The sequence below is a fragment of the Pteropus alecto genome, unplaced genomic scaffold (assembly GCF_000325575.1).
Source record: "Pteropus alecto unplaced genomic scaffold, ASM32557v1 scaffold3, whole genome shotgun sequence".
NCBI classification, from domain to species: Eukaryota; Metazoa; Chordata; class Mammalia; order Chiroptera; family Pteropodidae; genus Pteropus; species Pteropus alecto.
In genome coordinates, this window is record NW_006442484.1 from 37,370,312 (window position 1) to 37,386,270 (window position 15,959).

The 15,959-nt window shown below is 32.5% G+C and overlaps 1 protein-coding gene across 8 annotated transcripts in view; it reads right to left on the reverse strand.

The window, feature by feature from the left end:
• COBLL1 (cordon-bleu WH2 repeat protein like 1) overlaps nt 1-15,959 on the reverse strand; it is a 137,130-nt gene that overhangs the window by 33,532 nt on the left and 87,639 nt on the right. For 5 of the 8 annotated variants that reach the window (XM_025039536.1, XM_025039538.1, XM_025039535.1 and 2 more), the window contains exons 3-7: nt 9,115-9,316; nt 7,248-7,476; nt 6,417-6,455; nt 2,203-2,300; nt 1,872-2,108 (exon numbers count right to left, since the gene is read on the reverse strand). In XM_025039536.1, the coding sequence (XP_024895304.1) occupies nt 1,872-2,108; nt 2,203-2,300; nt 6,417-6,455; nt 7,248-7,476; nt 9,115-9,316 (805 nt within the window). The remainder of the gene's footprint in view (nt 1-1,871; nt 2,109-2,202; nt 2,301-6,416; nt 6,456-7,247; nt 7,477-9,114; nt 9,317-15,959) is intronic. The other 3 variants (XM_025039539.1, XM_025039541.1, XM_025039537.1) reach the window with 1 other exon arrangement.

Sequence of the window (15,959 nt, forward strand, 5' to 3'; positions counted from 1 at the left end):
CAATAATACAAAAGGACTATCCAGATGTCCAGATCAAAAGAAAAAGAATAATTAGAAAATTATATAAAGATGTCTAGTTTGCCAAAGGCAACATACTAAAAAAAAAGATTACTTAACGTAGGGGCATCACCTGGTCATAGATCAGAGGGTAAGAATAAAAACAGGTTTTGATGAGGTCACTGGCAGCACGGTCTAGAATTCTAAGAAGCAGACTGTAAGTAAGACAACATAGATCTTTCTGGGATCCAAGCAAAAAGGAAGATTACTGGACTAGAATGGACGAGGAGAGCTGGAGTAAAGGTTTATGAGTAGCAGCTAAGATTTATTTCTATATAAAGTAAAAGACAAACTTTGATAGCTACTCAAGAGTATAATAACTTATACTTTTATAATGTAGTTTCATGGTAATTTGAAATAGAAAACAATCCTGAAAAGGCTATCTCTTAAATGACTTACTATGAAGAAATATAAAGGGGTTACAGCCACAAAATGATGTCTTTGGGGAGTCTGACTTGGCCTCTGCTTATCTCACTCAGTTTCAATCTCTGTTTCTTGCTCACACCCAGGATGCCATAGTCTTCACATTCTGCATCGTTGAATAGGGTTCCTCTTGCCTGACTAATGCACTCCCACACATATTTTAAGACTGAACCCAAGAAACACGTCTTCTGTGACACTTCCCCCAACTATGCAGTTACCTGAGAAAACTCTATTAGCAAATAATTCTATCATTTGAAAGAATATTCATCCTTCTGATTTGTAAGATGAGATTTCATAACACGACCATTAGACAAGAGAATCTTAATTGAAATAAAAAGACAGCCTAATAGATGACTTTCCAAGTAACTACTGACTTCAGGCATTTTTTGTTCATTTTTATTTATTTGAGTTGCTATTTACTTTCTAAAGGCACATATGATAGTGTATAAATTATAATTAAAAACTATAGTTATAATTTTTTAAGTTAAGAAAACACAGAAATGTTTATTAGTTTGTTGGGAAGAGTGAAATTACTTGAGCATTGAATTTACTAAGCTTCCAAGGGAGAAATCAAACCATTTAACTAGATAGAAGAAAACTTCTCAGTTATCTCAAATATCTCAAAATAAAATTTGCTCTCAGAGTTACTTAAATAGTTTGTCTGATTACAGGCAACAAAATATATGGCCTCATGTTCAATCACATTTACTTAAAATGTCACTTATAATTCGCATGAATAAAAAAGTAAGTATAGATTTTTATGGGCGTGAAAACAGTTTACAAATGGATTTCCACAAAATATCATACTCCAGGAAACTGGTATTAAAGAGAAGCAATAGTAAGAAAGTTTGGGGAAAAGGTACATCTAGAACAGTGCTTTGAACATAAAATATATAAAAGTAATTGCAATGTATCCTATATAAAAAGTCTCTTTAAAAAACAACAACAACAACGATAGACTATATATATACCAGGAAGACATCAGAATACCCCTCCTGAGAATCTCAGAGTCTGGTCAAAAATATATCTCTAGTTAGAAAACCACGAAAGTGACACAAAGATTGTGTTGCTGTTAACAACAACAACAAAAGTGTTGTTTAAAAAAGTGGACCTTAGTAGACCATAACTTTAATGTTTATAGACAATTTATTTGCTTGAACATAAAAGCTACTTAAAAATTGACATATTTATTCTTAAAGGCATCACAGAACCGTACATATATAGAGAATCTCTTCCCACTGCCAATCTTGTTAGTAACTATTTATTCACCTTATTACATATTAGTAACTGTTGCTAACCTTCTTAGTTGCTTATGTGGAAAAAGACGAGTTAGGTAAGAGGAAAAATAGATGGTCCCCTCCCAACTCCTAAAACAAAACAAAATCACGCACCTTATCTGTTTCATCCACGCTCAAGGATTTCATTACACAAGAAGTTGGCCTCTCCTGGATGTGAGCAAGGTTCTGAGGGACGCTCTGCGATGCTGGCATTGGAGGCAATGGAGCCCGCCTCTTCTTGGGTGCATCCGATGGCAGGGTATTTGAAACGTATGTTTTGGAAATGGTATTGGACCTCGCAAAAGTTGGGCGATTATTACTTACTAGAGGGGTTGCAGGGGCACTTGCAGTCTAATAAAGAATGAAAAGGCAAATTCTTTATGTGATTTCAAGATAAAAAGCACACACAATTAAAAACAGATTAGATATATAGGAAAATACTTACTTGATCCCGCCTTTTCTTACTGCGTTGAAAAAAGCTGAAAAACCCTTTATTTTCTTTCTCCGTCATAATGTCTAAGTTTTGTGATATTTGGCAGGACTCTAAAATAGAAGAAAAGCACTTTACTTTTTGTACAAGGGTTGTATGTTCACCCACAAAGGGTCTTTCAATTACTTTCCTTTGAAAATGTATCTAATTATAAAAGCTACTAATTATGGTCTACTACAAAGCATAAACTCTGCTAGGCACCTTATAGCTTATTTAATTCTCAAACGACAGGTCAATTTAGCATTACTGTTCCTATTTCACAGCAGAGGAAACTGAAGCTTAGAGAAACTAAGATACTCAGAGCCAATAATCAGGAAATGACACATCTATAACTTAAACTCAATTCTTTGTGACTCAGTCTGTCTTCTATACACTATTACTAACATTTTGAAGTAAAAAGGGCACTCGAATTAAATGAGATATGAAATTGCTATATATAGTTTGTCCCTTTGTTTATTTTGAATCATAACTTTATCTCAGAGCTAAATTATCATGAAATAGTTTATTTTCCAAAACATGATTCATTATAGTTATTTAGTACTTTGTTAACTATTTCATAAATTTTATTTCTTTAATCCAGTGGTTTTCAACTGGGGCTGAATTTGCCCTCCTCCACCCCTATCTGAGCACATTTGACAATGTTGGTGACAGTTTTGGTTGTCACACATGGGGGGAGGGTGGGGAGAATGTGTTACTGGTATCTACTGGGTAGAGGCTAGTGATGCTGCTAAACATACTACAATGTCCAAGGCAGCCCCCCAACAACAAAGAATTATCTGACCCCAAATGTCAGTAGTGCCAAAATTGAGAAATGGCACTTTAATCAGAATGGCCAATGTCAAACTTCAAGGTTTTATATATAATACTTCATTTTCCAAAAAGTATTTTCTAATGTCAACTGAATGGGCCTACAAAAATGGCAAATACACTAGTGCTGGGTCACCCTGGCCCACATTGTCTTTATCATTTCCCACTAAAAAGAACTATGATCACTTAAGAATGGTTAATTCTTTGTTGATATCAAGGAATGTACAAGATAAGGCTAGAATATCTAGGCATATCAGAGAGAAAACAATCAAAATTTCCTGGGGTCATTTTAAAAGAATTCAAAGACCGATCTCATATGGTTTCTACCGGCAAATATCCAGACAATTTTGATATCATGTGAACAACTCGATAAACCTGAAACATATTGCATATGTTTAATTCCATGCATTCATAGTGATACTAAAAAATAATTGATCCTTATCTTTTACCTTTGTGTAATGCTAAGGAACCATTGTTTTAAAACTGTTGAAGGTGGAAAAAAAATCACACTTTTATCCTGCCTTTTCTGAATGAATCCTACCCAGATAGACAAATAGCTAACATGGGGAAATTTGCTTTTTTAGAAATATCTTGACTAATAATTAAAGGAATGTTTGCATTCCTTTTTTCAACTCTTATTTAACTAAGATATAGGCAATAATTATTTATGGCTAACATCAAAAAAGATAACTTGTTTTTGTATATCTGCTAATGAAAGTACACAATACCACCTATGAAGTAGTCTTGCCAAAAATATGTCACCCAAATCTGATCAAGATTCTAGATTTAACAATCAATTTATAAGAAATATTATAAAGAAACATGTTAAGTGGCATCACAGGATGCAGTTAGCAACATTCTGAATGTGGGAAATTCCATAAGACAAATGACCTGGTTTATAAAAAGAAATGAATTGAAAAAAAATTTTAAGTTAAAAAGATAAGTAAGGTTCTGTAAATTTTAGAAACATCTCTACTAAGAAACATACTGGTTTATGGTAAATCATAATTTCAGTAATATAGGAAACAATGTACTGTATATTGAAACCCATGAGATATAGCTAAAGTAGCACAAAGGGATAAATGTATTTTTACTTAAAATAAATGTTTAAAAAATTAAATTATGACAAATTCAGGGCTAGTCCAGGAAAGCAAAGATAGTTAAAGCCAATAACTATATTGATGCAATATGTCTTAATAATATTTTAAAGGAAAACTGTATTTCACAAAATAAAACTTCATAAATCTGATGTTTCAAACCTTAAATAAGCAGTATGCATTTGGTACGAGTTTACTGACAATGGTAACAACTAATAATGAACATGTGGACAGCATATTATAGTTAAAGATTTTTTTTACATGCCTAATTTATTTCTTGGAAAAACTCTGAGAGGTAGATATCATAAGTTTTCAGTCTGAGCCCTTTTTCTAAGTTTGGGGTTGTAAAGAAATGGAAGTGTGTGGTATCACCCCATTACATATCTGAGGACCTAGGTGACCAGAGTTTGAATAACTTACACCAAGACACATAGTCATTAAATGGTAGAACTGAAACTGGTTTCCATTTAAAGGTGGTTTATTATACCTCTGACATTTTTCAAAGAAATGCTACTATTTTATTTTAAGATAGAATCCTCCACTAATTGAATATAGATATATAATTAAATTTAGATAGAACATTAGATGAAAAATTCACATGCTGGTGCAATGCAATAAATATAATCTGAGTATTTGATGTAGTTATTTTTGGTAAAGTAATTTTCAGGCACCCAGTCATCCTCTACACCTCCAAGTCTTAATGCTCTGTGTCAGGGAGCATTGTAAGCCAGAGTTAAACTCTAAGACAAATAAGGGCTTTAGCTTAGTTAGCAACTCAAATGCTGTAGTTTCCTGTTTCCAGAACAGAGGCTATAAGTAAGGGCATGCAAAGTTTTAAGCCTTTTGATAATATCAGACAAAAATTAAAGAGGCAGGGGAATGGTGTTTACAGTGATTAGATTAACCTTGTAAATTCTGACATTGTAAAAGGAGCTTTCTTAAATTTTCCTATTCCATTGTCTTAAGGTTATGTTCATAACATTTAATACACTAAATAAACCATATCTTTGGGGGGCTGAAAGGGGTATTAGAAATCAATTTATTCAACATCTTAAAAATGAGGCCAACGAGATTATGGAATTCGCTTTGGTTTGTATATGTAGAGAATGGAAAAATTAGGAACAAAAGCCAAGTACAAGTAACAGAATGTTGATGCTGGAAAGGATCACTAAGACAACTTTTTCTCATATCTTTATTATCAGAGAAGTAAAAGGTTAGATCTATACAGATAAAGTTATTTGTCTTATCCGCTTGTCAAATGAGGTTGACAGCTAATGTAGTATCAATTAAAATGCCTGCCTTCTAATTATTAACCAATACGTACTTTAGGATCATAAGAAATTTCAACTTCTTTGATTAGGCTGGTATTAATGCTAGGTACTAATACTATTACTTATGTGGGCTTAATTCTTGGAATTGAGAGGCTCATTGTGCTACGGGAAAATTGGAAGTGGAAAAGAAAGATTTCAATAACACAAAATGTATACAGTTTATTGTGGGGTTTTTTTAGTAAGATGGTAATTATTACAGTAATAAATTATCTAAGCCTATCCTTTTTTAATGGGCCAAAGACATCCAGATTTTATTATTATTGGCTATTTTTAATAAAATTTTCACTATAAAAGTAATATATTCCCATTATAAAATTCTGTAATAAAGAAAAGAATGAAAAGTCACCCATAGTCTTACCACCCGAAAGTAACCACTATAAAAAATTTTTATGTATTTCCTTTCAAAGTTTCATGTAACTTTTTTTACAACTGTATTAAACATATTTAAATGCTTTAAAAGCTAATTTTAGTATAAGCCATTTTTTCAAGTTATTACAAAATATTCACAGTTTAATGGCTACAAAAATTTCTTGTGATGAATGTACCCTGATTATTATGAATAATTGTTAAACAAAAGTAATCTAAGATCTTTCTATGGTACAACCAAATTATCAGCATTTGTACCCAGTAAGATCTTAGCAAATCATTTTTTCTTGTCTGAGCAAAGAAAATATTCTTCACTTTCTTAGGATAATATTAATTTTAAAACAATTATTGAAATGTAATTATTGTATTAAATTCAGAAATCAAGGAGGGCCTTATAAATTATTTTTCAGGAAATAAAACACAAAGATTTTATCTAAGTTAAAATCTCTTGCACAATGTACATATTAGTAATGTTAAGAAAGGTAAAATTAGAAGCTTATTTTCAATTTACCCAGTAGAAATAGAGATTTCATATTATAATTTGTTTCTACCGATTCATATGACTTACCTTGTAAAGTTGACTTATTGAAGGCAGTAACAGAAGTGGCTACAGAAGAGGGGGTAAAAGAGGGTAAATTGACTTAAAGATGATGTTTATCCAAGGACACAATACCACTGGGTTGAAACAGTTGTCTGTAGATTTACATAAAGTCACAAATCTCGGGATAAAGTTTGAAGTTCTCTATGCACAGGGGATATAAGTGATTGTCTCCTACGCTAAACTTTTATTTCTCCTAATAAAACAGATTCATGTTGAATAAATAAGCTTGCATTTATCTATTAGACATCATGCAAACCAACATTATCTAAGATCTCCAAATTTTAATACATTAAATTATTTCTAGAGATTAATACTGCAAGCTATTTCTATTTAGAAATTTTGAGAATTAAACTGATTCATAAGCCAGTTGATTTTGGGTGCTGACCTTTAGACAAAAATGTGGCAAGAAACTTCCTAATTTGGATGATAATTAAGACTCAGACAAAATCATGGTGAGTCTACAGTAATTTATGTTTGATTAGAACAATGAATTTAAATGTAATTTTTCTTTTCTGTTTAAATCTCAAACTCGCAAAGAATTAAGTTAAATTCTATCAAAAAATATTCATAGGTAGATGGAAAAGTGTAAAATGTGATGATAAGAAAGACAAGTTTTCATTCCTATTTCAATAACTGAAATCAAGTTAAATTTTATTACATTTAGTTTTCTCTTATTTCGAATGGAATGTATTGACTTCTGTCTACAGGATCCATTAAACTTGAGAACCATACATAAACACAACATACACATATACATACATGCACATCCTGTCAAATGAATAAAATAAAAAGTCTTACCTCTGCTGATATCCATGGCATATAACTCTCTTAATCCCAGCTCATTAAGAGATTTCATCAAGTCGAGGGGCTCCTGAGACTGATAATCCTTCAACAAGAGTGTATGCAATGGATCGAACTCACATTTGCTGCATATAATGGGGGTAAGTTCTTGAAGTATTGCATGTGGGCTAACTCTCACTATTGTCTTCTGCGTTTTCTTAAAATTGATCACAACTCTCACAGTTTTCTGTAACATATTGAAGCCACAGTTATACCACAATTTACTCAAATTTTCTCAATGATGTCTAGAATAATGAGAAATCTACACTTATATATTCACGCAATAAACAAAATTTTTCTATTTTAGTGTAAAATTCTTTTTTTAATTGTTACCTCCTAAATCCAAAGTAGATTCTTATTAAATAGTCTAGATTAAATTCATAACCCTTGTATAGTAAAGTATTAGGTAGATTTAAATACAAAAAGAAACATAAAAGCCTCCTATCTAGTACAATGGATATTTTGGTTTTGTTCCTTAAAGTATTTACTTTAAAACACATATAATAATACAGAATTATCCATGTTTTGTTCTACCTTTTAGTTGAGGAATATTTATTTCTCTAACAGTTTGTCAGTCTTCTCAATGGAAAAGGAGTATCTTAGTTAAAATATTAAAATTTTTTAGCTTCCATTTGAAATAAGTTAAATAAGATAATCCATATAAAGAGATAAGCATAGTGCCTGGCATATTGTAAATTATCAATAAATAAACATTATTGTGACTATTATTGTTACTATTATTATTATTTTGGCTAATTTTAATATATTAGTAAAAATATTAAAATATTTCTTATTTAGATATTTAATATTACTAATTCAAAATTATTAAGAGTATCTTAAGCATCTGATCACTTTAATATACTTGAATTAAATCCTGTATAGAAATAGAACTTAGAAACATGTGACCGTGCTAAGTGAAATGTACAGATTGCAGGTCCTCAAAGTTTAACATGTATTTATAAAACTAAAACACCGCATATGACTCTATGATATAACATAAATTCTATCTGGGTAAATAGCACACATATTGAGATAGCCCAATATCCCAATTAATATTTAATACTCAATCACATTTGTAGAAAGCAAATATATTTTAGTATTGTAAAAGAATTAACTTTTTTTGTAAAAAGTTTCATAAGAACATGAAGAAAATATGAGAATATATGTACTCAAGTCATTTGTAAATGAATTATTTAATATATAAACCTTTATATATTTTCTTAAGTTAAAAATAGTTGATATTGTTCCTAATGAAAGAATATTTTTTGAAACCCAAAAACTCTATTGCTTATAGAAAAAGAATAATTTTATAAAGAATCTATGATATTAGAATCATTATGGTTAAACATTTTTACTTAAAATTCATATATTACAGAAAACTGAACCACAGTATAGCTCAAATTAACACTAATGTAGAAGTTAAGAAGTTAAAATCATCGCTTACCAAGAAAGCCAAATTTTTATTTTAATAAATTCTTAAATGAATTTCATTAAAAGATTCTAAAACCTTCCTTGAAATATAAAATATTTTTAAAAAGTAGCTTAAAATACAAATCATTCATAATTGTCAGATTCTAACACTGTTCTATAGATCACTTTATGGATATAAAATCCAAAATATTCCCCAAATTCTACTTAATCCAAACATCAATGACCAACTGAATCCTGAACAAAGTGGTCTAGGAAAACATGATAGCCATGTTCACATCAAATTTGACCAAGAAAGACAATTTTTATTTCATTTATAATGAGCTGCAAATAATAACTGAAAAATCAACTTAGCATTTTAGCCATATGGTATCAAAATCTACAGTGAAATTCTTACCTCTGGTATTATAGGTGTAGGTTTCTTCTTTTCTAAAATTTTTGGCTTTAAAATTACTTTCTCCACCTCCAACATTCCTATTGGTGTGTTTGGCTTAAATTTAATGGGATTCTTTTCAGCTGACAGCAGATCAATTGTATAACTTGATGGATTTAAGTGATACTGTGCACAGAGGAATATCAACAAGTCCATCATAGGTTTACTGTAAAACAAGAGTAATGTTGATCATAAAACAATTTAAGTAACTCTTAAAGTTACTGTTTCAAGCATTTTCTTAGGGCCTCTTGACTTCGGTAGATAAAACAAGGCTATGAAATCATATTTATGAAAGAAGCTTAAAAATCTAATTATAAGATATCTAAACAGACAAAATTATAGCACTTAAAAAGTGCTAAGTAGTATTCAAAAAAGCTTGGGTCCCAGTGTTGGTTTAAAAATTACCTATATTTTATCTCTCGAATTGTCTTCATATTACAAATTTCAAGAGAAGGAAAAGCCCTTTCCTTACCCAAAAGTAGTCAGTTAGTTGAGCAGAAACTTCTTCACAATATTATGTAGAAAGCTAGCAGTCTTCAGCTTACAAATTGGTTATATTCCAAAGTTCTCATAAGAATCAAGTATTAAGAACTACCTACCACTCTTTGAGCTTTAGAAAGCACAGTAAGTATTTACACGAGGAAGCATATAAAATCCTAAAGGAGAGTATAGTACTGATTTCTTAAATCATTCAAACGGTATTTATTATTTTCTAGCTATTGAAGATACAGTACAAGTGTTATGGCATACTTGCTCTCATAGGTCTAATGCTCTACCTGATGCATTAGACCAAGTATCAGCAAACTGCAATCTGCAGGTCAAAGTGGGCCCAAAGCCTGTTTTTGTAAATAAAGTTTTACTGGAACACAGTCATTCTCATTTGTTCACATAATATCTAGGGCTGCTTTTGTGTTACAATGGCAGATTTGAGTAGGATGAGACTGAGACTATATGGCCCACAAAGCCTAATTATATTTCCTTGACAGAAAAAGTTTATGGGCTTTTGTGCTAAAAATAAAAAAGTAACCAAGTAAATATGAGATAATTTCAAGCAGTGATTAAATTTTAAATACTAATGGTAATACAGAATCTATTTCTATAGGAAATTGCACACTCAACTTGAGATCCAGAGACACTTCCCACTTTGTTGCTTCCTTCTCCATAGATTCTAATTGTTGGCACGGACTTGTGTTTTTTTCATTCACGCCATCAACAGAACAATGTGGTTTCTTAGTCTTTCATAATAGTCAGCTCTTAAGGAAAGTCACTGAAAAATCTTTTGTATTATGTGCTTTCCTGAAGTGTCTGGACTGGATTAGTACTTATTTAAGACTGTGGCACTGAAACACTGTGCAAAAGTCCTTTTTTCATGAACTGAGGTACAGGCTGATGAGCGTCACCTGAGGGTTATCAGCTGGCCAGCTATTTTTTTCCACTAGGAAATATAAATGTCAGTAAACAATTCTCCAGTCTCTTGACTAGAGACATGAACCTGGCTACTGGCTTTCAGGAACTTGACAGGGAAATGAAGCTAAGAAGCTTACCATTCAGCATGCCATTTTTAATTTAATACATCTGTTTTCATATGCACCTCATCCCCACCTGCTTGAGTGGAGTTCCCAGATCTGTAGCTTCTTTGGTTCAGTTTTTCCAGAGGCAGTCTCCTGCTGAGGAAGTGTTAGTTGTCTGACATTGTGTGGTGTTGAGGTCAAACAACAGTTCATATAGATTTTCAAACTATCCTCAGTGTTCAACTCCCTACTTCAACCTTATCTGTTGTGGTCATTGCTTATTCTTAGGCCATTCCAATCTCTGTAGGATAGACATGTGCTTCATAATAGTATCCTCACCTCCCTTTTCCTCCCCTGCATACAAGTAGCACCCTATTTTACATATATCAAGGAAAATGAATAAAAGACCCTAAGCCCCTCAGTAAAAAATGTTCTCTGGAATATGTTTCCAGTCCTCAAATTATGTTCCCTATGTCGTTATCAGATGCTTGCACAATAATATTTAGAAGTTTTATGTCCTTCTCTTGACCTGGTATGCTCATATATAAATTTGTCTATAATTGTCCAAATTTTGGCTTTGGATAGTAAATACTAAATTTTATCTAGAAGGAAACTACATAATGGTATTATGGAAGTTTATCTTTTGGTAACGTAGTACTCTACGAGAGCAATTTGCTAGCCTTGAAAACGATGCTTTCTTTTTCTGATAGTAAATAGGTTAAGAAGGATTAGACAATGTCTAGGTAAATACAATATAATTATAAAGATGGTTAAGCTGGAAGAAGAATTTTCACTGCCAACCAAATGGAGCACTGTCCATTGTTGTCTGAGTAAATGGTGACATATTCAGATATTTCTTTTTCTCTCTGTGTAAATATGCCAAGAAATATGTGTAAAAACACTAAAGCTTACACCTCAAACATTTTTTACTTCTTAAAATGTATAGTTCTTTAGAATTTAAAAAATTGAAATGTTTAGTTTCTTAGAAATGCTCAGGAAAGTTTTAAAAAGTAGTTATTAGTGTAAAGTTTTGTTTTGTTTCTGTTTTGTTAATCTGTCTTTGTGCCACCATTTTATATCTTTATGTAAAAACATATAAACATTTACAAAGATATTTTTCATTTTTAATAGGTAAGAAAAATTTAACACTCTTTAAGTGCACTTCTTATTTAACCCTTGAGATATGCTTTAAAGAATCATTGCATTTCTATCTGTTATATATCAATTTTCTAATTTAATAAATGGGGTGAATACAGAGCCAAGGGATGTTATAATAATGGCCTATTCCCTCAGTCAATTTGGTCATCTATAATCTGTGGATGAAAGGAGTTCTACGGAAAGTAACTTCACAGTGTGATCCGATCATATATTCTTAACTAGGGAGGTCATGGAGGATGTCACACCGCAGCATATAACTTTTTAGTAAAAAGTTTATCTTTGCTGTAAGCAAGCCCTGTCTATTGTTTTTATGCATCTATGTTAACGCAGCTTTGAAATAATCATAACCACTCTCAAGAAAGCACATAGTATTAATTGTCCTGTAATCCAATTCCAGTCTTGCTTTCTCCTCCCTTCACGTAATCTTCCTATGTTCCTTTCTTAATTTCAAATGCATAAGAGAAACTGCAAAATTGTCAGTTCTCAGAAGCATTTGAGATCTTGTTTCCCAGCATATGTCATCAGTTTTGGCTCTAATAAACTCTTACGAAAATTCTCTACAGATTTGGATGTTTCTTCCATCAATAAATCTTTGCACACAATACCAGATTTCATGGCAAAAAAATTTCATGCTGACTAGAGCTGTATCATGACCTTTGAACTCAACATTGCCTAAATGTTTTCTAATAAAAATACCTCTTCAAAAGGCAACTAAAAATCATAGCACTTCCTTATGACTTTATTCTCTCATTCAATAATTCTAGGTTCAATTCTTTATTCAATAATTCCAGAAGTCAATTTTGTTTTGAAAATATTCCTATTCCCATACAGAGGAATGCAACAGATCAGAAAGTTTTATAACAGACACAGTACTGATGGGAATTTACTACTGCATATGACAATGGTACTTCAAATTTCTGGGGAAATAATTAAATTTTCAACAACCAATATTCAGAAAATTGACTAGCTATCTGATGAAAATTAAAAGTTATGTATCTACCTTATCCCTCACACTAAAGCAAGCTCCACATGGACTAGATATATAAATATGAAGGGAGAAAAACAGAAAGGAAACCCATCTTCATGCTGTTTATGTTCTGGAGCATTGCTGTTCAATAGAACTTTCTGCAAAGATAGAAATTTTCTACATCTGTGCTGTCCAATACAGTGGCCTTTCACAACATGTGGCCATTGTGAATGAAAAAGGGGCAATGAAATAAATCTGACAAGCACAGTGGCTGAAAGCAACCTCACAGGGTGATCTGATCATACATTACTAATTGGGCAGGTCATGGTGGACAGTCACAACACAGAGACACTACATAGTGGTAGCGTTACTGAAAGGACCCAACGGGAGGCCTTAGATGTTCATTTTAATTATTTGCTATGCGATATGCTTACTAACTTCTTCCTGTTGACCCGCAAACCATCAACAAGGTCCTGGTAGATTTGGGAGAGATTAAAGAAAGAAAATTTTACAAGTCAGACTGAAAAATAAGAATCCAACAATGATAATCCACTGTGGCCCCAAGAGCATGAACCCTTGGGAATTTGCAAGAATATTATAAAAGGAATTGAACTTTCCACAAGAAGCAGAATAGGGCTTCAGTCCAATTTTATCTAGACCTTAAGGAGCAGAGTGACTTCAGATGTTATCTGGGTTTCATTTATACCTAGATGTGAACTCCTCTCTAGGAGGACCGTCTTTTAGCAATCTTTATTCTCAGGACCTAATACATAGTAAAGTCAATGTCATTGAATGAGGAATTCATGGGAACCAGTGATTATTTATCTCTAGGTAATTCTGCTTAAAGCATCCATGAACTCAAACACACAGCATACAACGTACAATGAGATCTCTGTACAGTATCTGACACACGAAAAGGCAAAATTGTTAAAAGAAGGGTCAAAAGCTTTTTAAAAAACATATGGTTGTGAAAACCATTCTTTTAAAATTCACAAATTTTACTAGTATCCTTGTTGTGTCTAAAGCCATGACACGTTTACACAGGAGTGGGATATAAGCATTAAGTTAGGCTAAGACCTTTTCCAAAACAGCCTCAGACCAGTTCAAATACTTAAAGCATTTAATTGAAACTTCAGCCTTTGACACTAAAAGCACAGATTTTGAGAGTGAGAATTACTGACTGCCTAGCTCTACCATAAAGGAGCCATAATACTATCAAAATAGGACATTTAACATTTAAACTGACTCTGCATCCAATAGGGCTGCTTTAGGGATTAACTACTCACAAAATGTACCCACAGAAAATGAAATTATCTCTTGAGTATAGTCATTTAGAATTATACACCCAGATGTCAAATTACTTCTGTAAAAACAACAATTTTGGTTGAGGATAATTATCTGAAGCTGATGCAGCTAACTGCAGTTGGCTAACAGGTTCAACCATGGGATCACCACAGGAAGGATTCTTTTTTCCTGTTCGCTAAGGTGTGAGCACATGCTAGCAATCCACCTGAAACTCGAGCCAAAATATTAAAAGTTGAAAAGGATTGGATGAACTTGATCATCAGTTTCTCATTCAGATAAGAAAGTTTCTTCTTCTATAACACTTCATTTTAAATTTTGGTTTATTATATTACTTAATAGAGTCTGCTTTGCATTAATATTATTTATATATTCTTTTCTCTTATAAAATAATCCTTTCCTGGAAGGCAGATAATTTTTTAATACGCTAAAAACTCTTCTTTGAAATGGAGAAATCCCTATGAGATTTCCTGCTTCCTTCAGAAATAAATAATAATTCGTCATATTAATTTCATACCTACTAACTCCTTTAACTTCACAACCATCACAAAAGCTACTCCCATTTTATGAATTAAAAAAAAAAAAATGAGGTTAGAGAAGTTACTAGACTAGATGAAGATCATATACAGAATTAGGAAGCAATCAGTATTAGAATGTCCTGACTTCTAAAACTATATTCCTTCAGCTACATTTTAGCCTTATGGTACCACAACTCGAGATGCAGGATGGGGTGGATGGTTTGTAACAGGCTATCTGCTATCTGCTACAATTCTTCTTAGATTGATGACATCACCAAATCATCCCCAAATCTGCTGGTAACCCTTTATGCATTTATGACATATATTGGGATACTCTTGTCCTAGTTTTGCTACCTGCTAGAAAAGACAAGACTTCCATTTTTGTGTTGTAAAGATCCCACTGGGTATCAAAAATGCAGGTCATGGTTCACCAAAGAGCTTTCAGATCAGCAAGATGTACAACATCTGCCTCAGTGAAATTTCCAAACTCTGGAGGTGTTTAAACAAAGTCACTTACCAATAGAGTGGCTATGTAATTTAACATCCAATCTGGGGCATCTGAGAGTCAAAGGGAGCACTATTAGTAATTACTCCGGGAGAACAGGTACAAATAGGGACTGTCACAGAAAAATGAGGATGCATGATAATCAGTACTTATCATGAATAGATGGATTTCAAGCATCTGATAAGGGATTGAACTGTATGAATAAGATTATTTCTTATTATTTTAAATCTGCCCCAATATGTAACAAAATATTTTACACATTTTCAATAAATCCTCAAAACAGTTGAGGTGAATTGGTGCTAGCTGTCGGTTACGAATGTACACTAACAATGCATTTTGACTTACCAATGATGTTATGGTGATTTTTAGAACATCCCTATTGTTACTTAACCATCTTATGTTAACTCACCTAATCCAGTAATGAGTTCAGGAGTATGCTTAACAAAAATGACTCATTTTATTTTTATTTTTATTTTTATTTTTTTTACGGCAGAAAAGAAAAACTTTGTTAGAAGGGAAAGTACACTTCAACAGACGGAAACGGGCTTGAGCAAGTGAAGCATGGCTCAAAAGGCCAAACATGACTCATTTTGACCTAATATTATCTTGTCATTTTTCATAGTCCTTTTCCCCAATAGGTGGCACTGTAATCCACGTAAAATTCTCCTGTTCTCATCTGACCAACCCAGTGCCAGTGAAAACCTTGAGATCATTAGTCTTAATTCTGCTGTAAATTGGTGCTACTGGACAGGCAAATCAGGCCACAAATCGTGTGTGACATGTCTCTGGGTCGTTTTACAGTCAAAGGCCAGCGAGTTAAGGTAACCTGCTTGAAGTCACAGAGCAAG